The 20,884-nt window shown below is 37.6% G+C and overlaps 4 protein-coding genes across 6 annotated transcripts; 3 read left to right on the forward strand and 1 right to left on the reverse strand.

The window, feature by feature from the left end:
- On the forward strand, positions 1–705 carry LOC131301941 (probable calcium-binding protein CML44). The gene has a single exon (XM_058328460.1). The coding sequence runs from the start codon at positions 215–217 to the stop codon at positions 683–685; it is 471 nt and encodes a 156-aa protein (XP_058184443.1). The 5' UTR covers positions 1–214; the 3' UTR covers positions 686–705.
- Positions 706–3,402: 2,697 nt separating this feature from the next.
- LOC131301942 (uncharacterized) lies at positions 3,403–7,103 on the forward strand. Of its 3 annotated transcripts, none has more exons than XM_058328463.1 (4): positions 3,403–3,657; positions 5,458–5,884; positions 6,308–6,423; positions 6,750–7,103. In XM_058328463.1, exons 2-4 carry the CDS (start codon positions 5,493–5,495, stop codon positions 6,866–6,868), a joined length of 627 nt encoding a protein of 208 aa, XP_058184446.1. In that variant the 5' UTR covers positions 3,403–3,657; positions 5,458–5,492; the 3' UTR covers positions 6,869–7,103. The 3 variants fall into 3 exon arrangements, with proteins under 3 accessions (XP_058184446.1, XP_058184445.1, XP_058184444.1); XM_058328462.1 differs by having other exon boundaries at positions 3,485–3,657; positions 5,428–5,884; XM_058328461.1 differs by having other exon boundaries at positions 3,485–3,657; positions 5,464–5,884.
- A 2,186-nt stretch (positions 7,104–9,289) lies between these two features.
- On the forward strand, positions 9,290–9,565 carry LOC131301647 (probable calcium-binding protein CML44). Its single transcript, XM_058328023.1, has one exon. The coding sequence runs from the start codon at positions 9,290–9,292 to the stop codon at positions 9,563–9,565; it is 276 nt and encodes a 91-aa protein (XP_058184006.1).
- Positions 9,566–10,630: 1,065 nt separating this feature from the next.
- Positions 10,631–20,012, reverse strand: LOC131301943 (transcription factor bHLH128-like). The gene is made up of 6 exons (XM_058328464.1): positions 19,480–20,012; positions 14,989–15,269; positions 13,176–13,313; positions 12,312–12,377; positions 11,874–11,942; positions 10,631–10,913 (listed from the first exon to the last, which is right to left on the reverse strand). The coding sequence occupies exons 1-6, from the start codon at positions 19,943–19,945 to the stop codon at positions 10,860–10,862; spliced, it is 1,074 nt and encodes a 357-aa protein (XP_058184447.1). The 5' UTR covers positions 19,946–20,012; the 3' UTR covers positions 10,631–10,859.
- Between the last annotated feature and the right edge of the window lie 872 nt (positions 20,013–20,884).

Here is a 20,884-nt window from a genome sequence, read left to right on the forward strand (position 1 = left end):
GTCAAGTCTCCTTGACATTCCAACTCGATTCCCTAACAAAAATAGCATTCATTTTCCAGCTGTAATTTGACCATGATCAACATTACAGGAAAGAACAACGTAGATTTCCCTCATCGCTGGTTATATATACCTTCATTCGAAATGCGCAACTACAAACAACAACAATTGGTTGCACATTGTTTGCAATTTGTTCGACAAAATACCCATCAACAAAATGTCTCCTCTCAACACCGATGATTTGCACCGGATTTTCAAAAATCTAGACCAAAACGGCGATGGCTTTTTGAGCCTTACCGAGCTTGAATCGCTTCTCGAGAGAATCGGGATGCAATCTACGCAGGATGAGTTGGAGTCCGTAGTGGGAAAGACGAACCTTGATCTTCTTGACTTTGTGTCGTTGTACGATGCAATCGTCAAGCAAAAAATTGGTGGCGAAAGTCAAGATGGCGAGGACGACGATGAGGAACTAGAGAATGATCTTGTTGAGGCTTTCAAGGTTTACGATAAGGACGGGGACGGCTTCATTTCGCGCGAGGAGCTTGAGAGAGTTTTGACGCAATTGGGTTTTCTGAACGAGAATGCCAGCCAAAATTGCGAGACCATGATCGACACGTACGACATGAATTCCGACGGGGTGCTTGATTTTGAAGAATTCAAGAAGATGATGCTGGTGATCGAGTCTTGAGGCATTTCTTTCGCGAAGCATACAAACCTACAGGAAAAGGTTAATCCTTTTTCCGCCCGTATAACACCTAGCCAGTTTTAGAACATTTTGCTTACATGTCAAGGCATAAATGGAATTAGATGAATTTCTGGCGAGACAAAGTATAGCCGCGTAACAAAAAACCCAATTGTACCTTAGATTGTTTCCTCAAATTCATGGCTGCAAAATCACCAGCTCCGATCGTCGGAGAGGGAAGGGTACTGAGAGACAATTGTACCTTAGATTGTTTCGCCGTGTCTTGAGTTTTAATCCAGTATGCCCAGCATACTTTCTTTCGTTTTTTATCAACGTATATGTTCTCTGATCAAATAAAAGCAGGAATTCGATTAACTTGATATTCTCCATAATTCTTCCAAATGACAACTTCTACGATGTAGACGAATCAGATCATCAAAATGATTCCAAAATAAGTTCGAAAATGTCGGAGAACGGCGGAGAACCTTCTTCCAAATACTTCGCACGTTCGATGCGAAGTTAAGCTAATACGGAACTCGCGCCTTGGAAACCAGTGGTTGTTATTCTTGTATAGCGTTCCTCCCAAACACGATTCTGGCGCGCAAGGTTTTTTCAGAGTTTTAATCCAGTAGGCCCAGCTCACTTTTTTCATTTCTTTTTCAACATATATTTTGCCGATCAAATAAGAATAGATATTCGATTGATTTGATATTTTTTCCAGTCATTTTAGTTGACAATCTCTACAATTTGGGCGAGACGGATTATCAAAGTAATCCCAAAATAAGCTTGAAAATGTCAGAAAATGGAGGAGAAGTCTTCTTCTTAATACTTCGCATATTGAAGATAAGAAGTTTGGCCAATCTAGACTCGCTCTTTTGAAACACGATTTTCTGGGCATACCGAAGACGCTGCGACTTGCGAGGTTATCCAGATTCCAAATTCGTGTTTCCGGCGCACGGTTTGTTCAGATTACATAATTTCCCAAGTTCTAATTTAGTATGCCACTTTGTTTCATTTTTTTCCCCCAACATATATGTTCAACAATCAAATACGAATCAAAAAACCTTTCGGCACAAATTATTTAACATGGATCATGCACATAAATTTTTGTGAGGCCTATGTCGAGTCCCATATAAATGATTCGAACCGTTCATCTTTTTGAAAATATTTTTTTGAGAGCTCTTGTAAAAAAATCAGTTCCAATAGATATCGAAAAGAGTTTTTCAAAAATCGTAGGGCGAAACAAAACTTTACATTAGTTTTTTTTGGCCCTATGTATCGAACGGGCACAACGCTAGTAATAAAAAATAATTTAATATTTTTTCAGTTCTGTGTTCGATGCACACGTTAGCATTGGTCTCTCTCTATATCCCCACTTCCCCACCGCTCTCTCTCTCTCTCTCTTAAACAAAAACAAAATAAAAAATGTGGAAATTAGGATTGAAGCTTTGGAAGCTTTTGAAGGGAAATTACATTTGCTTATAGTATGTACAAAATTCATTCGATGCACGAGAAAAAAAAATAATTTATGGAACACGAAGTAAATGTTGGAGCAAAAAGGGGGCATTACTCAAATAAGTGGGAATAAACAACGGTCCAACTCAATTTGGGTAAAAAGAGGCATATCCTGTGGGTTTGGGTGGAAAGATAGAAGACACGAAAAGCATTCGTGCCCCTTCGAGTCTAATGAAATTGCAACCATATATACAGCGTCCTCATTTTAGTGCAAGTTTGGTTGTAGCAAGTATGTTTAAATTACAGTATCGGTCCTTGTAGTTCTAGTTACATATTACTACTTTGTTTGCGAAATTTTACTCCTAATTAGAGCTTTTATTTTTTGTTGTGCAATTGGACTTCCATTATCTTCGATTATTATTTTCAAACACAAAATTAAGCATACGTGCAACTTGAGTGACTAATTTCGTAGAGTATTTTAGATTTTTCACAGCAATTCTAGTTCAAGGAAAAACAATCAATCAGGCTAGTCATCTCTATATTTTGGTTATACAAAGTTTTGTCCCCTAATTTTAAATGTCCTTTTGATTTATGGCTGATCACAAACATATACATTGCAATGGAAAAGAGTGTAAGATCGGGGCCTCAGCTAGTGAACGGTGGCACTAATCTTTCAAGATCAGTCGATTTGTGCGTAAGTTTGCCTGAAAACCTAACTTATCAATAACGGAAATCAAGTATAAGGTGCATTCTCACAGATCCATGACCATACGAACTATAATGAAACATTACAAAAACTACAATGTCTAAGAGCATCCTTAATGTAATAATCAAAATTAGAAGATTGTTAAAGTTAGCAATGTGTGCTTAAAAAAGTGTTCACATTGTAATAATCAAAGTTAGCAATCTACTAACCAATAATCAAATTTGGGCATTTGAATAATTAAAAGTAACAATGTGAGACTACACATTGCTAACTTTAACAACCCTCTAAATAAATAATCAAAAGCTGACGTAACAAATTTTGATTATTCACTTTTGATTATTACATTGCGGATGCTCTAATAGCGTAAATTTCTCCATTTGGTTACAATTGCATTCGGATTTTTGAATTGCAAGAGGCAATTCCACGTACCAATTCACCTGGACAATTGTTGATTAGGAAGAGACATAATGAACCTTTTAAATATACACAATATCCAAACTCTCGATATGAAAGCGCTACGTGAAATTATTCTTTTACCTTCCTCCAAAGCAACCAAGTCTCGTCAACCTATTGTGATTTGGGTGCTTGAGCTCGAGGGCAGGTCCTTGGCCGTATGTTGAGGCTTTGGCCTGCGTGGGCTGGCAATTGCACTCGGATATGCGCACCTCTTTCTCGGATCTCTCTGCGCGACCCTAAAATCTCTCTCTCTCTCTCTCTCTCTCTCTCTCTAAAAGCACATTCGCAATACACCTTTCTCTCTCTCATCCGTTTCGTTTCCGGCGATTTTACTGCTCCGAGTTTGTTTCTCGCTCCAACTGTAAGTACTTATCACATGAAACTACCGTTGATGTTTACGTACTTCTTAGAGTAATCGCGTTGTTTCTGATTTGAAGAATTACGCTGAGCCTGCCTACGTGTTTTCTTGCGTCGGAATTTCTTCTCTGTTGTTGATTTGTATCCTTTTTTTTTTTTTTTGATCAGATTGTTGATTTGTATCCTCATTTGGTCATTTTGGTTCGCACATGAATTTTTTTATATGCTTATGTATACGGAGTTGTGCAGTTATATGTAAGCGTGGTGCGGAGATATATTTATGCCCCAGATCCAGATCGTGATCTGTGTGTGTATATACAGTTGCTTCGATTGAAGAAGTTGTGATTCTTGAAATAGGGTTCAGGCCCAGTCCAGTCACCCTACCATCCCGTCCCACCCAGTTTGGTTTATGTGGACCGGATATGGGCCCGCAAAAGTGATCGGAGCCAGTGGCGGATCCAGGAATTTGATGTAGGAGGGGCACTGACTCATCAAAGTTTTGAACATAAATTTTCAAGCATAGTCTAATGCACACTAATATTCGTCACAACGTATGAAAGTTTTGCATTGTATAATAGACCATTTTGATTATGCCAATCTATGGCTCATCAACAGCATATACTTAAAATACAATCTAAGAAACCAATATTATTTTGTATGGTAAGTAAATTCAAGTCCCGAATTTAACAATTAAAGCCTTATCCTTTGATTTATCATCTAGAAATATGGTTTTGGCCTTTGGGGCAGCTTGGATAATTTAGAATACTACGAGGAAGCCATATAATTTAGAGTTTATGGTTGAAATTTGTGTAGAACTGTAATTCTATATTGTTATACTAATATGTAGAAGTGTAGGGAGAGGAAAACCGAGGGGGGTCACGTGCCCCCGTGGCCCTCGACTGGATCTGCCAGTGATCGGAGCCGTTTATTTTATAGAGATCGCCAAGCACTTTAACCATGTTAATAATCATGTTAGTTGGATAGCGATCAATGCCTTACGAGAACACATTCATCTTTTGTTTCAAGATTAATGTGTTCCGATAAGGCATTGATTGGAAAATTTGACAAGCTCACAAAATGAATAGTCCCGGTCATTGTTCTGAGCCCGGGATGGGACCTCAAAAACCAAAATGGACGGGACCGGACGTAGTGGGACTGACTGTACCTCAACTGGGATACGGAAGAATTTGTGTATTTTCTTGATGTCTGCGGTTCCACCTCCTTTTTCTCGAACGAGTAGGGTAAAGTTTTTGTAGCCTTTCAAACCTTGAGGACTACCTTATTTTTGGGCGGTTCAAATTTTAGATGAATATAGTTTAAGTTATTTAACATGTGCAAGAAATCTAGTTCTCTTTCTCAATTAATCCCTGCATAGAATTTTCTTTAGTTCGATTGCATCATTGTTTTTCTGTTTGTTGTGGAATTTCCTTCCAATTAACCATTGGCAAGAGGTGAAATGTTTAAAAGATTACTATAGTTTTTGTGAGATTATATCATCCATATACTGTCATAGTTTTTTTTTTCTTTTGAAAGGCAAAAAAGATTTTATTAATCAATTGTGTAGTATTACAAGAGATTATAGCGTGCATAAACTGTCAGAGTTTTTGTTTATCCATATTAGATTCTATTGAAGAGCATCAGGGGGTGGGAAGAAAACCTACAACCATAAACTCCAAAAAGAGACATCAATAGTATTCTAGTTTCTTATGGAAGACATTACTGTTTTTTATGTTTTATTGTTTATAGATGACCTTGTTATGGTTTTGCTGAGTAGCTTAAGTAAGTTGATGCCTGTGAAATGTAGCTGTAGTCAATTTGGGGGAGAGGGGAACTCTAATCATGGCTTCTAGAGCAATTTTAAGGAAGAGGAGGTTTGTCTCCGATTATTTGAATATTTCTGCCTGCTCAATTCAATGTTTTCAAAGCCTGGGACTTGGGTTATCTAGTCAGCATGCAGATTCTCATGGTCCAAACTCTGCTGCAAATCATTCTTCTGGAGATATTGACCGCATGAAGAAAGGGGATACGATTTTACCTATAAATGAAGATTTACTGAACTTTTCGGCATTGGGACTCTTTAGGCGTAAATGCTATGGGGATATGGTATCTGGTTATGTGACTGGGGGGTCACAATTTTGTTCCCCAACAGGGATGAGGTTAAAGCTACAATCTGTACGTTATGCGTCCACAGCAGCAGCAGGTCAACGTGATGTGGATGCTAAAATTGACAGGTTCGTGATTGTCTAAGTACTTGGATACCCTCCCCCCCCCCCCCCCCCCCCCCCCCCCCCCCTTAGTTCTACAAGTTTGATTAAGCTTTTCACTGTGGAGATTATATATGTTGTTAAGAGGGATGACCTTGGGATATGACGTATCTGATCTTGACCTGGGTTAGTCATCAGCTCCAATTTCTTGCAGTCTTTTGGGACGTCGAAGTGTTATGTCCACGAATATGATTGATCTATGAACCTTGATTTATTATCAGATTAGCCCAGACTAATCCTGAATCCTGATCTACTATCCAGCTTATATATCCTTTGTATTGAGATTTCATGCGTTGGTTGTGATGGAAATCTAGGTCTGGTGTTGGTTACTCCTGATGTTTGATATTCGTCTCTTTCCGGAAATGTTAAAATGTGCAATTATATGAGCAGGGATCATGATGGCAAAGTAACTCCTGAGAAGGCGGCAGCTGCAGCTATGTACTTGAAGGGTACTTCGGGCAAGGAGGGGGTCCAAGAACTCATTAGCAACCTTTCCAAAGCCATAGGTCAGTTATTCATTGAAGTTCTAATTATTTATCTTATGCATCTCTAGTTCCTGGGAAGTAATGGTAGACCAAATCCGTTCTTTGAAAAATGTATGGTTTACCAGTTCTCAATCATATATCTCCTAAACATCATTTTTCAAAGGAGAACGGATTTGGCCTCGGATTTCATTCACTATTATGTCAAAAATGACCAGAGGTATCTTTCATTCTTTATCCTATCCCTTTTTCTTTTCTTTTTCTTTTCTTTTTTTTCCTTTTTTATAGAGGATTCTCTTCTACTTTCCTACTAACTCTTACTTTATTTGTATTCTGGCACATAAATTCAGGGTTCAAAGAGATTGTAACAGATTATGTTCACCAAGAAATAACGCGAAATTGGATCTTGGTCTGTTGGAGATTGTACCTTTTAATAGTCATCAAAGATGTTTTCTTGTCTCTCGTTTAAGTCTTAATCTTGAGTGAGTACATGAATAGTATATTTGTCCATGGCCGCAAACTTTAACAATTTGGCCGTGAACTTGAACTCCATGGCCGCCAACTAGAACCATTTGATGGCGAACTGATAGGAACTGATATTCCACCAGTTTTTGCCTTGCACTTGTTCTTTATTGTAGAGAATTCACATTGAATTTCTTTCTGCTGCAGTTTATATATAAGATCTGGGTTTTATGACTGGGAAATGTTGCTTTTGTTTACTGGCCTAGTTTGGAGTTGTGCTTTTGTACATTCTTTTATTTTCTTGGTTATATGAACCGTCAAGCATGCGACATGTCTAAATCATACTAGAAACTTAGCTTCGCCTTTTTTACCATTTACAAAGCCGTATTATATAACCTTTCACTCCATGTATTTGTACCCGTTTTGAATGAAAGATTTCTGAATAGAACATTGAGATAGTCATAATTGGTATCGACAGAAAGTTCAGACGACTTTCACCCTTTTTTCGTAGTAGTTGAGTACGTGTTGGCCCAATATTGGTGATCATTTTGATGAGCCCTAATCTAAAACTGCTTGGGGGAAATTACTATTCTAGCTTGTTTGTTTCCATATTGTAGAGTCCTAACACCGTCTCAGATGGCTGATTACCTAGAGAGGTCGAGTAATTTGAAGACTTATCGGACAAAAAAAGTTATCCAATTTGTTATGCCACAAACTCTTTTTTGGTTTTTGAACAGCATTGTGCTATGAACTTAAGATCTTCTATTTCTTGAAAATAGATCCGTTGCTTATGATTTCTTGCAAAACATACCTCTTATGAATTTGAGATTTTGAAACTACTTTCCTTCCCATTAGATGCTTTAATCTTTCTTTACAGTTGTTGATTCTACTAAATAACTTGGATTCAGTGGCTTCAAGATGTTGTGGAGGTTGCGATTTATGTTGTTCCAACATTTTCCATCGGAAAAACCTTGGGTCAGTGGAAGTTTGTTCGATAGACGGCAAAGTCCACTTTGACTCCCTATGTTTTGACTCCCTATGTTTTGGGTCGTGTGCTGATACACTCTCTATGATTCAAAAGTTTCCAATAATACCCCTATGGTTTGTGAAGTGTGCACATAACACACAATTCCCTCCATTATAACGTCTTGTGTGACGGATGCGTATCAAAAATCCGATATACCCTCATCTTCTCCCTTTATTCTTCTCGTTCCTTCAATCTAACCAATCCATCTTATGCACTAAAAATTGGATCTAAGCCATTGATATTGGAAACTACAAACAATTGTTTGCGATGTTCAAGAGAATGAAGTGAGACTGAGGGGAGTACTTGAATGTCTCAGATACTGTTTTGTTGCACAATTTCTGAAACAAATTGATCAATGTTCATAGCAGAGCTTCCACGTTCATCAACTGCCTCTTTGGCCAATTCTTTCCAACAAGCAGCATTTCCTTCTAAGCTCATTCCCTCTTTCTCCCTCCATAACTTCTTTTCTCGAAACATGTAAATACTTGATAGTTATGTTGTGTTTCAGTTTTAGTCTTCTATTCTACTTCATTTAGCAGATAACTTAGGGCTTCAATGTGGTGCTTCTCTCTCTCTTTGCACAACGTTAGTTCCTATTGCTGTATCGTCACACAAGCGCACAATTGAGTTTACAAAGTTTCTTCAACACCATCGTCACATCAGACATAGGAAAACTCTTTCTCGACTCCAATTGGATCTCGTCGAGCACTTGTGGGAACTAGATAGCCAATCGTGGGGCATAACGATTTTAAATTTCATTGTGATAATTTTGAATACAAGAGTATACATGACTCCTATTTAGATGCCCTATTTTAAATTTAGAAATGCTCCATCAAGATTATTGGCATGGCACTGCAAATGCAAAACTTGTTGGTTGATGACAATAATTTTTTGCGTATAGCCATGTAAGCTAGAACAGTTTGATTGTTTGTGGAAAGGATGATGTTGCGCGAATCGAACTTTTATTCGGAATAATGTAACTATCTATAGTCCTTCAATTTGAAAAACCAGCACCTCGACCACACATTCCAACCCGTAACTATAAAAATAGAGCGTTTTGCAAACTCATTTTGACTGGACATTTCGTGCGCGAAAATCCTACTTATAAATCATCTTCGATACAGAACCTATTCGAAGATTGTAACACAAACAAGAAGGAGCCATATATAGAAGAGTTGTAATTTGTCTTTCCATAACTCTAAATTCACGAAGTCTCCTTGAAATTCCAACTCTCCCTAACAAAAATAGCATTCATTCTCTAGCTGTAATTTAACCATGATGGACACAATACAGAAAAGAACAACGTAGATTTCCCTTATCGCTTGTTATATATACCTTCATTCGAAATATGCAACTACAAACAACAATTGGTTGCACATTGTTTGCCAATTCTTTGAAAAAATGTCTCCTCTCAACACCAATGATTTGCACCAGATTTTCAAGAATCTAGACCAAAATGGTGATGGCTTTGTGAGCCTTGCCGAGCTTGAATTGCTTCTTGAGAGAATTGGGATGCAATCCACACAAGAGGAGTTGGAGTCCGTATCGGGAAAGACGAACCTTGATCTTCTTGACTTTGAGTCCTTGTACGATACCATCAAGCAAAAAACTGGTGGTGAAAATCAAGATGGCGATGGCGATAAGGAACTGGAGAATGATCTTGTTGAGGCTTTCTAGGTTTACGATCAGGATGGAGATGGCTTCATTTCGTGCGAGGAGCTTCAGAGAGTTTTGATGCAATTGGGTTTTCTGAACGAGAACGCGAGCCGGGATTGCAAGAGCATGATTGACAAGTATGACATGAATTCCGACGGGGCGCTTGATTTTGAAGAATTCAAGAAGATGATGCTGGTCATCGAGTCTTGAAAGGATTCCTTTCCAAAGAATTCAAGGATATGATGTTGGTAGAATTCAAGGATATGATGTTGGTCATCAAGTCTTGAGTCATTTCTTTCGTGAATTATATAGCCAGAAAATCCATGGATGGAACTCTGCACGATAAAAAAACAATCTAGACTCAAACCTTATGTGACTGTAGGAATTAGGCCTATCAATGGATCGGATTTGATCCGAAAAATCAGATCCGAATTCGATCCAAATCCGACGACGTGAGTGTTAATTTCTAGAAACAATCTAGACTCAATCCTTATGTGGCTGTCCCAATGCCAAAAACAATCTAGACTCAATCTATCGACGACGTGAGTGTTAATTTCTCTTTTTCCCTTCTTGTGTGGCATATGGATTATGTGGTTGCAGCAATGCTAAATTTCATTTTTACAAGAAGCTCCACTTCACATTTGCAATTCTTGATGATCATTATGGTTGGCTAGCCTCTTTAATCAGCTAATTCGAATTCGCAAAAGGGGTACTGTTGGATTTTATGTGTTGTATGTCTGGTTTGATTCTACAATAGACAGCAAAAGCTAGACAATGAAACTATTTTAGGCACTTTCCCTTGTTGCAATATCTTGTTCATTCGGCGGTGGCGGGTAAAATTGCTAAAAGGAGTCTCACAACTCATGGCAAGTTGGGCCAGCTTTTTGCTAATGTGGGTTCCAAACTAAAGATGAGAGACAAGTTTGACAGGGGCAAAGCCAGAATTTGGATTCGGGTGTGGCGTTGTTCTGAAGTTCTTTAATGGCCTCGTTATCTGAAGATCCCCTCACCGAATCCAAACCAGTACAATCAAAATTACATCTCAACGGTCACTAGCGACGTATTTTCCTGTTTTAGATTTGTCTTGAAATACTTCTTTTTCCCTGTCAAAGCACCAAGTAAATTACAAAACTTGAGGGTACAAAAACTGACATTTAACAACTCAAGCATTTGAGGGATCACAGAAAAAGAAACCAGAACTACTATCATATACAGAATTATTCGTCCACAAATAACTATTAGAGGTAAAAAAAAAGGAAAACAAGAAATTACTATTGTCTGCTCCAGTAGTTAAGAAATTGGTTTGCTTGGCTCATCACTTTGTTTGCTTGCATCCGCAAGTGCAATTCTCAACTTCTTCTTTGAGCTTCTGGTATACGGAAGAGAAGCATCTCAAAACATGAAGCGAAAAACTTACCAAACAAGAGAACAACACAATTAAACCGTCAAAACACATAATAGAAACCAATAAAATCAACTTATATTGTTCTAATCAAACATGCGTGTCATCAACTTTGAGTCTGTGACACCACAAATCTAATACAATACCTAGAGCAAGTGAGCAGTTAAGCCTTATGCAGCGGTTGATTAAGCATGATGGAGTTTACAAGAACATAAAGCGAAGAAAAAAATGTTCTGAAGAAATAGCAACTAAATAAGGCATGATTACTTTTTTGAAAGAAGGAAAAAAAACACTAGATAGTATGCATCCGTGGAGACAAATGAGAAGGTAACTAGACAATGAACAAATAGCAGAGACGAAATGTTCATGACTACTAGATGAGCTATATCTTAGTGTACTTTTTCATTGACAACTCAAGCTCTTTTAGCATATTTCTTCCTAAATACTGCTTGCGGTAGTATTGAATCTGTGATTAAGATTGTTGATGAAGTTCAGGAGTCATCTCCTCGGTAGATATATGACTTTCAACGAATATGGCTTTTCACAGAATTCTATCGCGATGGTCAAGTATATTGATTTACATTGAAAAGATTTTGAATCCTTTTCTTCTGATCAAGCCGTACGAGTTCCAATACCTTATAAATTGGTGTAGAATAAGATAACCAACTTCGCACTTTATTTTTTGTTTGTTTTGGATATGACCTGAGGAAAAGCTAATTACTGGAGATTCTCAAAAGTTATACCTTACAAGCTATACATATGAAGAGAATAACGCACACAAATCTCTACGAGGCAGCTAGAAATGACAACAAAAACTTGAGAGTGCTAAGACCATCATAAGCATCATCCATGCAATTAGAACATTTACTGCATGTTGTGAAACAAAAGGGAAATAAGAAGAAACTCCCGTATGCAAAATTCACCTACCTGAACCTGATTTTGGAGGCCTTTAATGTGTTGCACTGCCAAATCCAACATATCAGCATAGCTTGTTTGCTGCTGACCATTTTTGTAAAAATTAGATCATCTAAGTATTGAAATAAGGTAACCAAATAACAATCACCCTTTGTGCTCACGTATGATATTTGGAACTCAATCCAAATCAGTGTTAGATTGTTCTATGCTAATATTATTCAAGAAATTGTGAACGACATGTGATTTTGGTTTTTCAATTTCCCCACTGATATGCGATTAGTTGCCACATTGTGATGGAGGGAGCAGTACTAATTTCTTGAAACTTTAACTAGTAATGACCTCAAAAGCTATTTTCCCCAGTAAGTTTTTCGGGACAAATTAAGGTAAAATCTGTCCGAGAAATTATACATATTCATAGTTCTTAAAGTACAAAGGGCATTTTTTTTTAACCTTGTCCAAGTTAGGGACATAATCTTGAAGCTTCTTCAGTTTCCCATTTATTCTAGTTCTTCTGTCCTGTACAAAAGCACAAATAGGCAATTAATAAAGTGAAATTACACACACGCACAAAGTGTGATTGTAATGCTATATGTGCTGTTATATATTACAGGTGAAGTTATGGAAGAAAGTTATGGCATTGAATTCAGTGGACAAACTATATGGTAGTATCTGATATTTCGAATGATTTATAACAAATCAGCGATATAGTGATTTCACCGGCTGACATACACTATGGAACAGGATTAACGGCCTCACATCCCTAAACAAAGCCTATTGGATTAACGGCCTCATATCCCTAAACAAAGCCTATGTCACGCTATCCTTTTAGACTCTAGTTTTCTCATAAAAGGAACTTCATTTAAGTTTTTAGTATCTTACAATCCTCGTATGTCTATTTTGTCAATTATAAATGTAAAGCGGTCATGTTTTTCTTTTAGAATACTATTCTTGCATTCTAATTTCACTTTATTGCTTGAACTTTAAAATATGTGCAAGGAAAACATGAATATCTAACAATCATTTTACTAGGTGGAATTTCAGGTTTTAAGTTCTACCCCCTTAACGTAAATCCTGGTACCGCCCCTACATAGATGAGTACACCAGTGGTTCTACTGTGAAATCAATGGTCAGAGTACAACAAGAACATAACTGGCGACCACATAGAATAGAAAAACCACTACAGATAGAAGAAAAGCTTAATGATGCAATGAAGAAACATCCATAAGCAAATCTACAGGCGAAACACTTTAATTAGTTTCAGATGCTCAATCACGCAAAATGGCCATAGAAATATACACCGAAATTTTTACTCACGCGTTCAGCAATGCTTCGGGGGTGGGTTGCAAAACCACGCTTGGCACGGATTTTGCAAGGAACAGAGTCGTAAGGAATATGTAATCTGTTCTCGGTTGTTGACATCTCCAGATCTGTCTGGGACAGACTGAACTGAAACTGCCACATGGTTGATAAATTATCAGTCAGGAAATACATGTCGATATGCCACTTGAAATCTCAGAAATGATGCAGGATAAAACAGGTTATTCAATGTCCGTAACAACCTTTTGAAGAATACTGCAGAAGTTTTGACAAATAATGAAGAAAGATCTACTTTTTACCATTGATCATGAATAGAAATTAGTTTGCACTTTGCATTCATGTCCTAGATAGATCAACGTCAAAATCTTTAAACACGGGAATTTAAGCAATGGGTCTTGATAAGTGATGCTCAAGTTTTTTTCGGTGACGAAGTGATACTCAAGTTGTTATTTCCTTTTCTTCTTTTCTTGTCTTTGTAAGGAAAGTACCTCAATTTGGAGGAAAGAACACAAATGACACCTCATCTAGACCAGTGGCCATATAGCATATTTGTTTGAGCCCAACAACATAGCCGAAAATCCTGAAGCTCAAGTCACTAGTAGTAGCTTACATGGTTCCTTATATACCCAAGACCACCCATATAGACTCTCGATGTTCCTTGTATACACAAAAACTTAGACATTCATCGGTAAAGTTTCAGAAGCACAATTTTACCATGGGTTCAAAAACATATGAACTATCTGCCACTTTCATTTCACTAATCTCCATCAACTGTTAAACACTAAGAAACCAAGAATTTATTGTTGCAACAAGAGAAGCAGGGGTATAAACCGACTACTTTAAATCAACCAACATTATAGAGCAAAACAGAAGATTGAAATGATCAGAATTCGTCCTATTTTTTGAATTACATACAAGGGTGGTATGCTGTAAGTAACTAAGGTACTTATACGGTTATTGAAGATATGTCAGGGTACTAGTAGAATGTGTTATTTTCATTGGGGGCCTGTGACCCTGCGTGCCCGAATGCTGGTCTACCTCTACGGCTCTGCCTGCTATTGATGCTTCTCCACGGCATCTCAACGTTTCAATTTGTTTCATATCTACAGGTATCTCTTAGCCGCCCCTTCGATTCTTCCTTGTACTTCTTTCCTTGCCTCTAAGTAGTCTTGTCCCTTTTCTCCTTACTTATTCTGCCGTATCTTCTTCTATTTTCTACACCCTTTCCTCTTCCCCCACTTTGTTGTTGCTACAGTTTTTGTGACTGCTGGATTGTTACTCATTGTTCTGTGATCCTTTCCTTATTTGCTTGGTGTCACTTAGGTTTCTTTGTGCATTTCGTTCCACGAAATGAACTGTTTATTGGTATTTCAGCTGTGATGAATTTAGGTAAATGATGTTTGTTGCGATGCTTGTTTGATAGTTCTCCATTAGAATCGCCCTTACTTGAGTCTGGAAACCTAGAGTTAAAGTAATTATGTTTATTCTAGTTCATTGAAACTTGAAAAGTAGATAGCCTAGAATGGAAAACATGGCCACCGCATATCATGATATCAGTAACAAATAATTTCAAGAAAACTAAAATATCAGTAACAAGAACATTTATATTTAGACTGACACAATGTAGCTGAATTGTATTTTGCCGATCAATGCAAGCATACTAGGACTTATACTAGGACTTGGAAACATATTATGCTGGAGATTAATATTGCAAAAGTAAGTCCTAGAAATGTGAAGTTCATGCTTTTTGAAACAAGGTTCTGACCGCTATAGCAAGTGCTCGAAAAGATCCCTGAAAACTTGAAATTACCTGTGATTCGGCAGTGTTGGCACAACGGTCACCTCTTGCTTGTTTTCCAGGTGAAGCAGAAAAAAACCCGGCATTGGAATCATCCCAAGAGCCTATCCCAAAACTAGTAGTGGCATACGATTGAGCAGTTTTTCCCCGGCCATTCTCCCTTTCTCCCGAGATACAAGAAAGAGCATCATCTCTAGTGAAGCTCAATTGAGAACTCAACCTTGAAATTCCATGGCCAGTGTCAGAAACACCTTTAGAATTACAGCTTCCTATGGATCTTGTGAGTGGAAATCCTGTTTTCACACCCGATGAAGAAAATCGTAAGGATATTGCAATGAAAAACTCCCCACAGTTATCAATGGTGCCATGCGAAATTGAAAACATCTGCAGCAACTAAAAGCCATGATGATATCCTCATCTAGCTTGGCTAACACAAGGCTCCTCTCTTATTCTGTATTCAACTGAGAAATCTCAGTGCTATATCTATTGCCATCCTAGTTCGTTCTTAATATGTGAAAACTGAAAATTGTGAAGAGCCAAGTTTAATTTCAAAACAATCTCTTCCGGCTATCTTTACAACGTCAAAGTGCCCTTTCAGGTGTGAGCACATTCTTTCATTAGTTTCTGACAGCTGAGTTCTATGAAATACCGTGTAACATGGTATCATGAGCGATAGGGGCTCGCAGCAGTGAAGTGTCACAAGTTCGCCTCACATCCAATAAATAGTACCCCTAAAACTAGTATATCAACATAGGCAACCCCGCTACTCATTCTAAATTGGCTTTGAGTTATACGGTTTAGCATGGTATCAGAACATGGTTTCAACTTTTAACGCCGGATTACTATGGGGATGGGTGAAGTATCCATCCTTGGTCTGCAAGACGTAGCAGGTGATGTTCAACAAGCACGTTGGTAATGCACAGTAAGAGTGAGGAATAATTGTTTGTCATTCATGAGGTCGCATGTTGAATCATTGAACTTCAGTTAGTGGCAGAGATAACTTAAGGCCAGTGGGAGCACGGACCCCCTAAATTTTTTGTGTGTTTTTTTTTACTTCCATTTCTAATATTTTAGTAATTGTAGCACACCACTATAAAACAAGAAAAAATTATCAAGTGCTCTTAGGGTTCCGTTACCTGGTGTACCAACACCATTCTCCACCACATGTTCATGTGGGATCAAGACTAAAATGTACAAGTACCACCTAAATATATGATAGAGAAATGTGTTGGGGCACTTTGTGACGGTTACAAGCAAGCTTCCCTTCACTGAACTTTTGCCTCCAAGGCTCCAACAAATACCACTTTTTTACAAAATTACAATAATTATCTGATCATCACAAAATGCAAGTCAAGCCAACCCTTTTGAACCATTTTCCTTATTTCTCTCTTTATCATCTTCTATCTATCAATAACTCCTCTACTTTTGGTAGATAATTTAGTTAGCTACGAAGTCGCCTATGCTAGATTGTGCCCCCACTAATACAATTTTCTAGCTATGCCACTAACTTTAGCGTCCCAGAATTAGTCAAGGTGAGTGAAAGCTAACCCAGACATCCGTTTATCCGAAAAAATTATACTCCAGATGTATACAAAAGTAGATTCCAATTCACTTATTAAATCTCTCTAATTCAACAGTAAAGATATACTATTAATGTATCAGTCTTAAATGTATACAATTCATCTTAAAACATTGGGCTGTGCAGTGTGCGCAGGACCAGTTTTGGCAAAGAGTTGTGCTACAGGTACAGCAACCTATGTACAGATTCATTTGCGTCCGTTTTGGGTCCAATAAAAATGATCGGAGCCGCTCATTTTTTTCAAAATATATTTTTTAGGATCTCTGTAAAAAAATCATCTCAATCGGATACCGATTAGAGTGTTTACGAATCATCCAACTTTGCTTCAGAAATTCAGGCCAAATTCTGAAGCAAAGTTGTATGATTCGTAAATGCTAGTACCGATATTGGATTGAGATTATTTTTTACAGAGACCCTAAACAATATATTTTGAACAAATTGAGCGGCTCCGATCATTTTTGTGGGACCCGAAACGGGTGCAAAATGGATCCATGCACGACTATTGTAGGGGTTTGCTGCACTCCTAGCATTTCTGTTTGGCAAATACCACTTTGGTAACGATAAGAAGCAGCAACAAGTAAGGCCTACTATACGGCCATAAAGGTTAAGGGGCCAAGTGGACATTTTAATATCCAAAAGCCAGGTCACGTGAACATCTTGGTGGTGGAAATGCATTGCATCTCCACTGGCAGTCAAAAGGGTCGTGAATAATTCGTAGAATCTATCCAACGTCTTATCAACTAAGTATTGTATATTACCCACTTGCTTGTTGATAGATGTTATTATATGCACTCATAATTCGGTCTTGCTAACATGCGACCATTAGAGAGAGAGGATAATATACTTGTCGGATCGCTTTTTTACCATCTCATCAATTTAGTGTTAGGGAGGATTTTAATTCAGTCTTTTATGACATTCAACACCGCATCCGCAAGTCTGTTTTCACAGCGGATTGCAGGGAGTGACATTGTGTAGCCAAATCTATGGGATACTCCGAGCCCAACAATACCAATAATTTCAAAAAAATTTGGATATCAATACATATCTTACAGATCAAAGAAAAACTATGGGTATAACCCGTATTACATGTCCTAAAGATATGATCGGGGCCGTTCAATTTGTTGAAAATATGATTTTAAAAGGGTTGGATCATTTGTTACCCCTTCGTGAGGGCAACAGTTGAATGAATTGATTAAGCCTTAAACCATATTTGAATGAGCTGGTTTTTCAGAGACTCTTAAAACAATGTTTCAAGCAAATTAAACGACTCCAATCATTACTATGAAATCCCGAAATTGTTCCTACATAATCTGGTGTACGTTTGATAGTTCGGGGCTTAACACTACCATAAAACATCTAAAAGTCCCCCACAAAATAACTCAAAAGAAATACTCTCACCAAATATGGAATCCTCAGATATATATAACCCGGAGATTAATATGCCCCTCCAAAATATAGCACTTAACTTCACACTCTAGACCTTAATCACATATAATCCTTTCAATGTCCTTCGCTCCGACTTTCAATTCTCATTTTTTGTGAATGTCAATTAATAGTTTGTACGTTTTTTCACTATCGCTTTCACGCCTGCACTCTCACTTAAGCAGTTAAGCATAAGCGTGCGAATTATATGACTTAGCTCCTAACTCTATGAGAGAGAGGGGGTCAAAACAAGTTATTCCCATGCAATGGCAACCAACGAAGTACTTACAATGGAATGACTTGGCAAATGAAAGGCCTCAAGTTTTAAACCAACGAGGTCAGTCCGTGGAAAAAAAATTAAAAAATAAAAACCTTACGAGGTCAGTTTCGTCAATTGGCGCCAACTAAAGTATTCCTTTCTGAATAGTCAACACCAATCCAACATGCAGTATTTAAATCTAGTGTTTTTTATTCAGTAATTAATAATTGGTCGAATAAACCGCGGTTTTGGTGATCTAAACTATGGGTGCTTCCATAACCGGGAACACACGAGACACAACGTTCGAAATACCATAACCTAAGTTTCGATCTCTTCTATCCCGAACTCATGTGCTTCTGTCAACAGGTTTTTCGACTATTGAATTGTGTGATTTATTTTTATGTTTTAAACTTTATAGTCGGAAAATCCCTTGACACAGAGATACTTATCAGTATAAAGAATCCTGCCTCATCACCTAAATCGTCATTTAGGGGGAAAAAAGAAGAAGCATATTCTAGAATCCAAAATAATCTTTAAGGGTTTGTTTGGAACTTCAAGAAAGTAAATAAAGGAAAATAAAATTTTGGAATTATTCTTTTGCCCTGTTTGGTTTGAGAAGAAAGAGGAGAAATCTATACTCAGATAATATGTGCAAAATAATGTTTTAGACGAATTTTATGAAAGAAAAGTATATTCTAGAATCCAAAAAGCTTCAAAGATTGAGTTTTGAATTCTTTATTTTCACCATGTCAAAAAAAAAAAATTCTTTATTTTCTAATTCATTTTTCTAAAACACATTTACATATAGAACTCGTTGCAGAATCAACTCTCATATATGCAAAATGTGAACACACATAATGTGATCAAAAAGAGGTTAATACACATAAGCTCATTTGGATGGTGAGAAAGGAGAAGAAAAGAAAGAGGTAGGGTTTCTCGCCAAATCTCATCAAAAGTGGTGAGAAAGGGTGAGAAACAAAATCGAGCAATAAACGTTCACGATTCCTCCTCCCTCATTTGTTTTAGTCATCTCATTAAAGAAGAGTGTTCTTCCTTCTTCTTTTTTCTCACGATTTCTCTGAATTCAAACGGGCTCATAATGCTGCCCAAACAGAGCCTGTCCCTAAATCTCTCTCTCTCTCTCTCTCTCTCTCTCTCTCTCTCTCTCTCTCTCTCTCTCTCTTTGATCCGCAGTTAAATCTATCTCTAATTCAACACAAAAGGAAGAGAAACGAAAACGTACCGTTGCCGTTACTAACGCCCGTAGCCGAGTTATTGGTAGCATTGAGATGATCAAGGAACCCAGCAGGGGAGCTACTGTGACGAACCAAACCTCCACCTCCACCGCCGCCGCTTTTCGAATTCAAATTAATTCGACTTCCACCTCCTGCGGCCGTTAACTCCCCTCCAACGGTGGTAGCTATCGCATTCAAACAATATGGCCGACTACCACCCTGTGACGCATTACTCGGAGTAGGATTATTTATAGAAGAGTGAATGTTGTTTGGGTGATTGGCGTTGTTGTTGTTGTGGGTGGGTTGGTGGTGGGGTCCCAAGACGGAGAAGTCGCGAGTGGCGGCGACGGCGGTGGTGGTGACGGAATCGACGGCGGTGGTTAGGAAGGAGCATGGGGCGGAGCCGTAGCGGGTGAGGCCTGGGGGGTTGTTTGTGGACGGATGAGATGGCGGAGAAGAAGATGATGGGTACATGTTGACGACGAATAGGATGGTAGTTCTATTGTATAGTATAGTAGTCTAGGAAATACTAAATAGAGTACTAGACATGAAAGGGAGATTTATATATGGAGAGAGACATAAGCGGGTTTTCGGTCACAATTTGTTTGTTCATTTTTAAAATTTTATTTTAATAATTGCAATCATCTCAATCATTTAGCATAAACTTACTCTGTCTTAATTTATTTGTCTAATTTTCAATTTGAATTGTCCAGAGTTATTTATTTAATTTGAAGAGTTCATAGAGTAAATGCCGTGAAATTCCCTTCTTTCCCCTTATCTTTTGAATTCAATTGAACAATTTTTAAAAGTTGAAGGGTAGCTTTTGGAAAATTGGAGACATATATAAATGTAATGATTATGCTCTCTTAATAAGGTATTTTTTTAAAAATGGATGAACGAAGGATGAAGGACGAAGATAAACTGTCTATTTTACAAAGCAAAAAATTCAATTTTTTATACTCCTATTGATATCCGATCAAGTCTATTTTTTGTATTGATACACTATTATGTGAAGTTTACAAGATGAACGGTTTAGATCAACAATAAGTGCACGATAGAACCGAAAAAGACGGTGAAAAAATGGGGTTTTCCACAGCCGGTGAAAAGAATTTAATCTCAATGAGGAAATAAATTAAATCGATCAAATATCAAAACTCGTTTCATCAGATTTATTTTTTTTCTACCCTATAATGAGCGAGCCATATTGGTTGAGTTGTACTCTTACAGTTGATGTAATATCCTGAGTTTATATTTTGTACTCTATATATGATGTAAATGATTTCTTCTATCAATTAAAAATAAAATAAAAAACCCTACAATTTGGTGAGCCAAATAATTGGGTAGATTCCAACAATGTTCTGTTAGCAAAAAAAAAACTTGAATCCAACATTCCAATTATGATAACATCATCGT

Source organism: Rhododendron vialii, chromosome 9a, assembly GCF_030253575.1.
Source record: "Rhododendron vialii isolate Sample 1 chromosome 9a, ASM3025357v1".
Taxonomy (NCBI): Eukaryota; Viridiplantae; Streptophyta; class Magnoliopsida; order Ericales; family Ericaceae; genus Rhododendron; species Rhododendron vialii.